The sequence below is a fragment of the Poecilia reticulata genome, linkage group LG12, assembly GCF_000633615.1.
Source record: "Poecilia reticulata strain Guanapo linkage group LG12, Guppy_female_1.0+MT, whole genome shotgun sequence".
NCBI classification, from domain to species: Eukaryota; Metazoa; Chordata; class Actinopteri; order Cyprinodontiformes; family Poeciliidae; genus Poecilia; species Poecilia reticulata.
Window position 1 is genome coordinate 17206876 of NC_024342.1, and position 12283 is coordinate 17219158.

Genomic DNA, 12283 nt, shown 5'->3' on the forward strand with positions numbered 1-12283 from the left:
GTTAATGTCACTCCAACAGGTGGGTCTTTTTTATCGTCATGTTACCTTGCAAGTTGCTCCGAACCACTTGATTAAAATGAAGCTATCCTGTAGTAAACCTTCCAGCCACTGAAGGAAAATAAAGTTTGTGATTTCAAAACTTCAATTAAATGCTCTAACTCATTAAAATATCCCACCTCACTTGCTTTTGCTGCTGCTCTTCAAATCTATATTTGGCCGTATGGTTAGAAAGTCAGGCAGAGAGGGACGTTGGAATTGTTTCCCCATTTTTTCCCCATTATTATTGATGAAACAAATTGTTTGAACCTCCTCCTTTTCTTCAGTCCTCCTCTGCTTCCATGAACCCTTTTTCAACTCTGAGATTTGGGTCGTAGTTCAGGTATTTTTTGAGACGCTCATCAGTGGCTTCTGTATCAGAGTTCTAACTGGAATCAGTTGTTGAGCCCTAACTGCATCTACTCGGTATCAAAATTCAAATTGTTTCGAGGTGGAGTTCTAATTGTAACAAAATATATTCATGTCTATGTTCTACTGACGGTAACTACTCAGGCTTACTGGGTTTGTATCCGAGCAGTTGTGAAGCGCCATCAAGCTCCAAAGCGCTATCCCACGCACGAACGTGACGTCACACGTTGCGCCACCCACATTTTTCTGTAAACCACCTTGCGTATGGAAGTATGGCGGCCTCGGCGAAACAACTGCTCCTCGGCCAAAGTTTACTGCTCCGGTTTTGACGTGAAAGCGATGAATAAGTACGCAAACAGAGCAGGCGGTATCGACGAGCTCGGTTGCTGTGAGCATTGGACAGGGCTTGCAGAAAGAGTCGCTGTTATTTGGCCGGCGGACTTCACTGAACTTCTCTTCGCCTCCTTGATTGAAGCGTCTCCACTCCGGGTATCAGAGGGGGAGAAGCTCCGTAAGACGGGAAAAGTGGACACGGAAGTTGGAAACTAAGTCATTGCGCTGACTTTGGAAAGTCCAGTTGTAATGTGGGAATGTATGGTGCTAAGACACATTTGTTGAGATGTTTTAGCGCACTTGTCCGAAGTTGTTTGTCGGGAAGCAGCAAGAACCAACTGTTGACTGCTCGATGTGCATTTAGGGTCTGCGCGCTGCATACCACCAGCAGACGATGGTTAGCTTTCATGGCTCCGGCTAACCAACATTTTCACTGTTTCTGTGACCACGTAAGTTGTCATACGTGTATGTATCTTATCTTTGTTAACGTTTTAGAGGCAAAATAAGTAGTTTCCAAGTGATATGTTTCAATTTACCATTGTTGCCAGTTGCTGATGATTAACTGTTTATTGCGAGCGGACAGCTGAGTTAAAGGTACTCCAATTCTACGTAGTACGTCTGAATTATCAAGGGTATAGTGTAGAAAAACCTTTAGCCGTCTTCTAAAATATGAAAATCTAAATTTAAAGATGTTCATATATTTCAAAAGTATTATGCATACAGCAATATTTTTTTTTCTTTTGAAAAATAACTCAAACTGCTTTTCAGACGTGCTATTCATTAAGTGTTCAGTTTATCTACCACATTTAGGATGCGATCTAAAACTTTAGCCCTCAATAGCTGTTTGAGTTAGTAACTAAAAAATTGCAGGCATGTCCATAAGCCTCTACAGGTTTTCAGGTAAAATAGCATGTCCTGTGAATAATTCTTAGGTTTATTATGATCTTTGACTCATAGACAACACGGGAATATATTGAAGTAAAGATGCACTTTACTTTAAGAGGCTTTCGATACCCAAAATCAATTTCCTGTCTTCTTGGGGATGACCTGGAAAGCCCAGCAAGACGATTAAAATGATTCAGATTTTTGTTTGTTTGTTTGTTTTTAGTCAAAAAAAGAAAACATGAAAAGGAATACATGTAGGGATGGGCACTTATTTCATTTATTGTATGGGAATATGGAGATTTGCTTTGACAAAACTCTTAATTGATTATGTTTTCAAACACCCAAACAAATAGTATGGCAGGTATTATGTTTGCTGTCAAAACAATATTTATCAAAGTATGCTAAAGGTAGCTCGCATGGGGAAAAAACATGTTTTTTTTAAATGATTGTTTTATTTTAGTGTTTGTGTTTGACAGTCTTGGTATTGCCACTTTTATTATTGCAATAAGCACAAGATGTTTTGATTAAATTTTATGCCCACATAGTTTTGGCCTAATTAATGCAAATTGGATTGAAGTAGGAGCAGTTTTGAATCTAAGAAGTAGTTTTGAACCTTTATCTGAATTAATTAATAGCCTATAAGACTCAGTGCATGCTATTGGTTAAAGCATTTTATAGGAGTGCATTGATTTATCTGCTGGCCTATTTATCACCTCCACTTTCCTTAATTTTGTGATATTGGTGATTGGCCAAAACTTATCCGTGAACCTGAGCCAAAATTGGAATCGGCAGGTCAGACTTTTTAAAGATTGATAATCAACGATTAGCCAGAAAACTGCAATCGTGGCACCCCTAGCATTTTAAGATTGTAAATATTAGCGGTCCTTATTTTTTAAGGAATAGGGAGGAAAAAAAATATTTTTTTTTTTGTAGATTTTACCCAGGTGAACACCAACCAGCGACTGCAATTTTGATTAGTGCATATAGGAGGAGATCCATTTTTTGTAATACAATAATGTTCAAGAACCCCACAAAAATGGTATGTCAGCATTCTGTTCTGGTTCTGCGAGCCCTATGTTTAATTTTCTTCTGTTGGGAAGTCTTGGTTTTGTGTTTGACCTTCAAACAAAACACCCCTTGTTATAGTGAAGTTTTTATTTATTTATTTTTTATTTTTCTTTAGAAGATAGTATTTCTTGAAATGTAACTCACTTTGAAAAAGCTGAAATCTTATGGATAATTTGCAGAAAAGGATGACAAATTCAAAGGGGAAAATATAGCTGTTGACCAAGACAATAACGGACTTAGTAAAGGCTTGGTGTTATGATGTGGGAAGCATTTTGATGACATAGTTTAAGTTCACAAATCACAAAAAATCAATACACACTGCAATTTTCTATTCTATACATGGGGGGGACAAGTCCATCAGAATCACACTATCTGTGTGTATTGTCCCTTTTTGCAGGCACCACTCCTTAAATTCATTAACATATTATTTTGAACTGCAGTGTTGAGAAAGTCCCCAGCTGTATGCATCAAAAAGTATGTCCCAGTTGTTGCACTGCCAGTAACTGGGTTGAAAGATGATTTCTACACTTTTATCATGCTTGCTGAAAAGACCAATGTGGCTGCTGGAAATATTTTTGATTGTTAAAAACACAGACAGTTGAGGTGTAGAAGTGAAAGGAGAAATACATTTCACTCTCCGTGAGGTTACTGGGTTTCAAAACTACATCTGGGAAGCTATCAGCTGGTTTACAAACAGTAAAAATAACTATTTAATATGGTCACACATTTTTGTTCTGAAGTAAGCATTTAGCAACAGTATCTCATACCTAATCTTTAGAAGTTATTGTTTCTGGGTCAGTCATTCAGATGGACCAGGTTCATGTTATTTATATCTGTATTGAGTTGTAAATGCACTTTTTTTTTCTTTTTTCAGATTTCCCCTGAAATGGCTAGTTTTGTCTTGTGAAGCGCGGACACTCCACTAATGTGTGACACGCGGAGACATACTGGTGTAACTTTGATCTGCTCAGGTGACCTGAATCACCCGTTCTCTCGGAAGGGACGTTCTGAGGCAGGGAACGGGTCTCCTGTGTCCCCCTGATCCTCTCCCTGTCTGGTACCCAACTGCGGAAAGGGGAACAACTGATACCAGCTTGGATAATCCCGGCTGCAGCCTGGCACCCTGCCCTTATGGGGCAGCAGCCGGGGAAATTTGTAGGGGACCAGAGGAGACCCAGTTTGCCAGCTTTCATCAAGGGGGGAAAGAGAGACTCATCACGCCATGTGAGCCAGCCATGGAATGTTTTCGATAGACACGGTAAGATCAGAACTCTTTCATAAAGTACAGAGAAGTAAATTATTTTCAAGCAAAACAGAATGATTACTTAGTTAGTTTTGTGTATCATATTTGCATAGATCTACAGACGCATACTGAAATAATGTTCTGTCCCCTGCTTTCACATTATAGTTTCATCAAGGTGTAGTTGAACAGTGGCAAAATAAATACTGTCAGTGATGACAGTTTTGAACGGCAGTGAAAGTAAATTGAATTTGATTATTTTTTTATATACCTTTAGTTTCTCTAAAAATGTGCGCATTCAACTCACCTTTCTTTGCCAAGATCATTATCAAGATAAATTAGGACATCTGGCTTTAGTGTTCACTGTTGGTTTAGTTCTGCATGACACTGAAAAGTGGCTTTAAAAGCAAAAGTAAAAGATGGATTAATGAGAGTTTAAAGAAAACTAATTAGTGGTTATTACTGGAGCTGTGCCATGTCAGTAGTCATTGCAGTTTAAAAGGTCTGCTTGCATCTAGTATTTGTTGGATCAGTTAGTATTGTCACAATGAGCAAAATTATTGCAATTTCAGGATTTTTCAAATATTTGTAAGCCCTATTTATTATATTGGTAATGCATCTAACCAGCTGAATAATAGACATGATTGCAAAAGATGCAAGAACACATTTAACAAGCCTGTAAGAACTTCTGACAACAAAAACTTGCAAAACTTGGGACTCCAGATACTCCAGAATGATAATTTTAGTATCACAGTTAGAGTCATGACTCTTAAAACGATAAAGTAAGTCAGGAATAACTACTAGTAGTTGTGACATCATGCCTTCATTTCTTGCTTGTGTGAGCTTTTTTGGATTTGGCTATGAAAATGCTATTGATTTGGTCTGTGCCTTTGTTTATTATCCAGAATAGTAGAAAATATAACACAGATTTGCAGGAATTCCTGCAGTCTTTTACACATTGGACTAAATAGGCAATGAGTACATTTGACAACTTATCTTTTCCTACCTTGTCGGATAACTAAAGGTAAACCTGTTCATTTGTGATGTCCCCCCCCCCGCAAGTTAAAATTAACCACAGGATGCACACCAGAATATAAATTTCCCCATATTTTCAGTTGAAATTGTTCAAAATTAACACAATAGATTATTGAATCTGTTATTCTTTCACATGCACATTTGTAGATTGTTTCAAATGTCATCAACATGTTGCAACAAATTTTGGCAGGGGGATGTAGACCGTAAAACTTGTCAGAGCGGTCTAAGGCTATTATGTCATGACTTGTGGGGCGCATACTTTGTGCAACACTGAAACAAGAGTGCTGTAATTGCACAGTCTAAAACTCAGGTATTTTAAATATTTTGGATTATATTTTGATCTTTGAATTGAAAGCGCATGTTATAGTTATATACTCTACACTTTGCAACATGTTTGATTGAAAAAGAAAGCGGGATAGATTTCAGAGTCGAGCTGCAGCTATTGAATACTTTAGCATTAAATTAATTGACAAATTACTTAACATGCTATGCCATGTGTGTCCAAACCTTTTCTTGAGGAACCCTACTGAAATCTACAATGACAGCCCACCTCCTCCCTATTTGCTACTATATTTTTGCTTTCCACTTTCAGACAATTTATCACCTGAAATATTGCTTTACATGAACAGAAACTGTTTTCACGATATATCGGTTTCATAAAATGGACAAATTATCCCCCTGGTTGTAAATCTATTTATCCAGAAATTAGTTGTCAGGATGTCTGCAGAAATAAATGAAAGGCTCTTGTGTTTTTTTTAACCATCTAAAAAATAGAGAAAAAAAAAAATAAATAATAAAAATCAGGTCTGGCATCAAGACATTACCAATAAGTTCAGTTCTGGGGGGGATTCGCTATGCTCAGAACCCCCCTTTTATGCTAATTGTCAGTGATGATAGCTTGTTATTGTATCCACAGAGATATAAAACTTGAATACGCCAACAAAAGGAATAGTCAGACATTCAGAAACGACGCTGCCTTATTTGAGACCGATTTCATGTAGTCAGATGAGGGGAAAAAGTGTTTTGGAATCTGGAAAAGAAATCTGAAAAAAATCTTTTATCCTGTTTAATTACTTTAACTTTTAAGCAACTTACACCCTTCAGTCAGCAAATTACATTTCATTATTTTGAATTCCAGTAACTCTCCTTCTGGGAAAATACACCCTTTAGCTATTGTGGTAGGTAGGTTCTGAAATGATTCAAATCCAGCTGCAAAACCACTCCACAGAATCCAGTGTCATTATTTATTAAAACAAAGATGAAGTACGCTCTGAAAACAATAGAATTTAAAGTGGCTGTGCTTTATTTCTACATGCTTGGTTTGAGATAATATGCACTGTCAGGCACATTTTACACACCCTATTCTAGTGGAAAGTACTAGGCTCTGTAATAAGTACAAATTTACAAGTTTAATATTTCTAAATGCCTAATTTGTACACAAAGATGGCAATGTTTGGAATGATAAACTGCTTGTTAAAATAATTTTGCAGCTTGTGTTGGAAAAAACATCCTCCATAAAAGAGCATTGGCCATTCAAAGCTATCTTTATATATTCGTAAAAAGCATCGGACAGTGGTTGCCTTTGTAAGAAAACTCTACCCACTGACTCAAAAGTCTTGTTTAAGACTTGTCAAGGAAGGTCAGAAAAACAGAGTGAACCCTTTTGTTGGTTAAAAAGGTCTGATTTTGCAAAGGGTCAGCAACGGGGCATATTTGTTTTCCCTTTCTGCCCCCTTTCCCTTGTGATGAGCAGGTTAGGCCATAAGAGGGGATGTGAGTCACAGTGCAGGAGCAGGGCAGCAACAACAGCTTTATGTTTTTTTTTTTCTCTCCCTCTTGGTGAGCTTTAGCTTGTTAAAAGTGGGATAACCAGCTGCCTTGCTCCTTCCCAGCAGGCAGGTTCAGACCTCTGCATGCAGCTGCCTGGGAGAGAGACACAGGCAGTAAAGGAGGCAAGCAAAGACCTGTCTGTTCTTTGGCTTCATTATGTACTGTACAGTGGATTGGTGTGATTTCACTGGCTGGTTAGTAGCGATTGTAATGTTTAAAAATAGTTGTGATGCACTTAGAATATTTTTAACTGACTTTAATGTTTTGTTTTGTTAAAAAACAGTATGTAAAAACGTACAAACTGATGTACCAGGGAATAAGTTAAAAGCAGAGATATCTTACCAGGTCTGTCCAGATATGCCAGATTCATTTGATTACTTTTTTTTATTATAAAAGCTTACTAGGTAGTTCGAAATAATTTTTTCTAGTTTGTGTCTATAGTTACAATGCATTGCAAAACTGTCCGTGCCATTTTGAACTTAAACGTTATATTGCTACCACAATTTCAATGCAAGTTGAAGTAGGTATCCTCTCAATCCTAACTAATTATTTTATACTCTTATTTCAAATGGGATGACGTACTTTGAAACTGTTTTATACAACTGCGATGTAGATCAGTATCCACAAACAGGAGTAATCTTAAGTTCTTTTTACTCCCTTTTAGCATTCCTGTCCTTTTTGGCAGTTGTGCCTTACGTTCTGGTAATGGGTGCTGATTGTGACATAGAGGCCCTGTTTATTAAGCATTCCCATAACAGAGCATTATTTCACAGTTTGGTTCATTTCAAGCCATGTTTCTTTTGTGGCGCTAGAACATTTTAGTGATCCCTTATTTATAATTAAAATATGTATGCTGTATTTATTAAGTTTTATTTTGCCATCAAGAGTAAACAAATGCATATTTGTTTATCTCCAGCTCCCCAGACACATATGAACAACCAAAGTGAGAAATTCTTTCATAATGTTAACTTCAGCAATGATTTTACATTGATGTAACATATTACTGAGGAATAAGGTGCCAGGTTAGGTTCTTCAGCCAGCCAGACTAGTTGGGTGACAGGGAAATGCATAGGCCATTGACATGCCTTTGCTTGCTCAGTCAGGGCACACCAGGGCTTCTTTTCTTCCCCATGAACTTCAGCTGAGACCTTTCTAGTTGCATGTCTGAATTCTGGGATAGCTAACAATCCAAATTATTAGAAGCCAAATGGAAAGAAAACACCAAGGTAACTATAAAAGTACACGACATTCATCTTATGCAGATGAGCATAGTACATGAATGAAGCAATCATGTCGGTGTTTCTGAAGTAGACTAAGCGCTCGGTCATGGAAGAGCTGTTATCTGCTGAGAAACTGGTTCAGTATCCCTCAGGTGTTGTTTCCAGGAAGCATAACAATCATGTCTTAAACATTCACCTACCTCTGCATGAGCTACACCTGTCCAATTGTTGATACAAATGAATAATCAGGCGATCATCTGGACTCTACTGATTTTGAACTGGTGATCTATTGGGACTTCCATACACAAACTTTGCTTGAATTTACAGAGACTGATCTGAAAAGATGGAACCATCATGGGGATTGACAAGTGTCTGGACAAACCTATCTTATTAAGGTCAGAGGAGACTAAGGCAGAGTGGTTTGAGATGATAGACAATTGTAATAACTTGTAATAACTTGTTACAATGAAGATGTGTAGAATATCACTTCTGAATGCACAATATGTAAACCATGTAGTGGATGGACTGCAGCAGTAGAAGTATATGAGCTAACAATGTGAGCCAACAACAGCAGTCTAAGACTACAGTTCAAAGAGAGTCACCAAAATAGGTTAATAAGAGATTGAGAAAATTTGACCTGAGTGAGTCTCAGTTTTAACTTGGGCACTTGCATGGCAAGTGCCAAATAGAATTTGGCATGGACCCATCCTGCTTCATGTGATTCAGGAGTTCAGATTGTGGTGGTGTAACGGTCTAATACAAATTTTCTTGCCACACTTTGGGCCACTTAGATACCTGTTAAGGATATTTTATCCAGCACAGCACAGCTGAGAGTTGTTGCTGACATGGCATGGTCTGATCTCAAAGTTTACTAAGGTACTACATTTTCAATTCTAAAACCATAAAAACTTTAGTTTTTTTAAAAATACATTTTAGTGTGAAGTAATAACATGTAATTGTGCGGCAAAGCTAAAGATGTTTGAGGGCCGCACTGGGATAACTCGGGGAATTCTAAACTGTCCGACGCGTGCTTCAAATAAGTCCAAGCCGCTTCTTTGTTGTTGCAATCAACCATTTATTTCACTTTGATTGTCTTACTTCAGATCTTACACTGACTGACCAGGCCAAACCATCCAATAGTGCCAACAATAAACGGCATTAAAACACGGTCAACAGAAATTATGACCACCCGGTGCACCCACTTCCTCAAACATAATAAGCCAGCACGCCAGTATGGCTCCCATTCATACCTTCAGTGATAGCCACGCCCACCTCGACACACCCACCACCCAAGTGTCAAAGGCATGCGCTCCCGTCACCTCAATAATCATTCATTTTATTCATATGGCTCTTACAACATGCTTTATTGTTTCCAAACCATGCTACCAAGTGGTTCGCTATCTCTCTATACTTCTTGATCATCTCTGATAAATCTGACAACTGCAGAGTCATCTGAGTATTTCCACAAATAACAGGAGTCTGTTTTGTTCTGGAAGTCTGAGGTGCACCGAGTGAAAAGGAGTGATGATCATGATACCGTGGTATTTTCACCAAAGGTTGTCGAGGTGTTTCTCTCATATCAACAAGTGCCTGTTGTGGACTGCGTCTGTCCCTTTGTAACTGTCATTTGATTGCTACTTACAAGCAGGAAAATGCATGACATCGGAAAGCTCAAATCATCTAAAACTAATATCTTAAAGATGGCATTGAATTTACTTCTATTCGCATTACAATTCAGGTAAATAAAGCATTAAATGGGGTATTGGGTCATGCATGTCCAACTGACCAATCTGCAGGAATTTTTAATACCCTTTTGAATTTAAGCTATGAATTAAAGGAGTTTTGAAGGCAAAATGGATTATGTCCCAGTACCAGCACACTATACCGGATAAAACCATGTTAGTATACAGATGTGCATATTTGTTGACGAGGACAAAAAAAACATTTGACCAACCAATTGTTGGTTACATAAAAAAAAAAAAAAAATTCTGGGTGCCAGGTGTGTATTTGTGTCAGTAGATGCTGTATGTGTATTGGGCTAACCATATTAGTTTTAGTCTGTAAATGTATTCTTTTGTTTTTTGCTGAAATTAGAGGAATCCTTGGAGTCTAGAGACCAAAATCTCTTCCCATGATTCTTCCTTGTGCATGTGTGTGTGTTTGTACCGCACACGTCGACACACAACCACAGAGCAGCTCTTAGCAATATTCATTGAGGCCAGCTGTTAGGCCTCTGGTGGCTTGTCCCTTCACCTGGTTGGCTATGTCTCCAAATTTGAGTGTAACATTAGACAAAACTTTATTGAAATCCTTGTCACTTAGCTAATTTATTTGCTAATTAAAACGGATACAAAAAATCCTGTAATAATCCAAGTTTTTGTTTTATCTGTGCTAGTTTTTAATCTAATCTATTTAAGATTCACCAACTTGGCTGATAATGATGGCGCTAGAATATGTGGCATTGTAAGGACTGATTGTTCAGTGATGTGCAAGAGCGTTGCTGCAGAGGCCTTTTCTGTCTGGAACACACAATTGTCTCTGGCCAGATGACACATCACTTCCCATCAGTGTTTTTTCCTCTCATCAAGTCTTGGCCATGTGGAAAACAAATTTCCCTTTATTGTCACACTAATTAATGACCAGCCTCAACAGTTTAGTGAAGAAAAGCAAGGGAGTTAGTTGCTTTACCATATCACATCCTGCAATCTGTGTTTACTAATCTCTTGTGCTGGTCGATAAAAGTTGCTGATTAATGAAACCAAACAGTATTTAAGAAGGGATCTGAAAATGTATCTGAAATGAATAAACATAACTGGTATAATTATGATAGTGAGACTTGTTGATTCCAAAATATTTATAGGAAGTGACCATTCTGCGATCTTTATGTATTAATTGTTTGTTTTTAACAAATACATAAATCTGAACCCCTTGTAGTCGCAATCAAGACAAGTATATGTTTATATGTAATGTTTGTCTGTCATTTAAAGGTTATCCAGGCTGTTTTCAAAGCCTTTTTGAAATCATAAACAGACATATAAAGCTGTAGCTGTGTGATGATGTTGCCACAGCACAGTTTGTTTTGGAGTTTTTATTGTCCTGCTCTAGTGTGACACCCAGTGGTTTTCTGAAGTTGCTCTGCTCTCCTATTGTAAGATTTACTAATCCCTGCAATCTGTTTTATTTATTTTTGTACATTTTCCAAGCTTTATTTTGAAAAAGTTTGCTTTTCTTGCTTGGAAAAGCAGACTTTTCCAAACAGGTCCATTTTTCAACTTTAAGTATGCCACAAAAGTTGCATGTCTCTGATAAGTTATAGCTTTGTCTTTTTGTTTTTTTTTTATTTATTTCAACACTGTAACATTCATTCAGCATGAAAAAAAAGGTTTCTCGGCTTGATGTTTGCATTCTGCCAAAGTCTTAATATTGTCACCTGTACTCTTTCCATTGTAGCATGCAAAATTCCTAAGCAGGGAAAATAAGGCCAATTGTGTAACCCTGAGCTCTGCTCAGTATGACCACATTCTTCTTGGGTTCCTGCCAAAACATTTCTCTTGAGCCTATCCGCTCTGCTTCCAAGAGAATCACATGTTGGTATCTGGTCTCTTGCATCAAAGGTGGGTTGAGTAATATTGCCTATTATGCTCATAGACAAGGAGTGAGAGTTAAACATTAGGGCAAGCTGCAGCAGCAAGGAGAAATATGCAATCCTTTGTGCATTCCCCTCTCAAATAACTGGTGCAGTTTCCCTCATTCCCTTGTTCTTTTTTCTCTGTTTTAATGATTGAATTTATTTTGTAATTGTTCCATGTTTTTGAAAAGTGCAAAACAATCTAGAGGTTTTTTAGATATGACATTGAAATAAAGTTGATTGATAAAGTGCAACTGTAATTCGATTAATTTGAAGAGAAATGTGTCAATATACAGCTGACAATATATTATAACAATATTTAATGAATTATTTAAACAACTTTGAATCTTGAAAGTTCTATATTACAATGTCAAGGACTGAGCAGATGCATAGAGCAACAAATTAATGCATGGATGTGCCATAACTTTCTTCAATAGAACAGAAACAAAACAGAAGAAATTATCTTTGGACCTGAAGAGGAATGATCTAGAGCCAGTACACATCTTCAGCTGTACAGCTAGAAACTAGCGATCAGGCCAAAAATCTGGAGGTAGTGATGGACATAGACCTAAACCTCCAAAGACACACAAACTGGAACAGATCAGACATCACCCCAGTTCTAAAGTCATCACAGTGGCT

The 12283-nt window shown here is 37.6% G+C and overlaps 1 protein-coding gene across 1 annotated transcript in view; it reads left to right on the top strand.

The window, feature by feature from the left end:
- Positions 1–606: 606 nt before the first annotated feature.
- abl1 (c-abl oncogene 1, non-receptor tyrosine kinase) overlaps positions 607–12283 on the top strand; it is a 34715-nt gene continuing 23038 nt past the window's right edge. The window contains exons 1-2 of the mRNA XM_008424286.2: positions 607–1187; positions 3566–3949. Coding sequence (XP_008422508.1) covers positions 3823–3949 — 127 coding nt within the window. The 5' untranslated portion in view covers positions 607–1187; positions 3566–3822. The remainder of the gene's footprint in view (positions 1188–3565; positions 3950–12283) is intronic.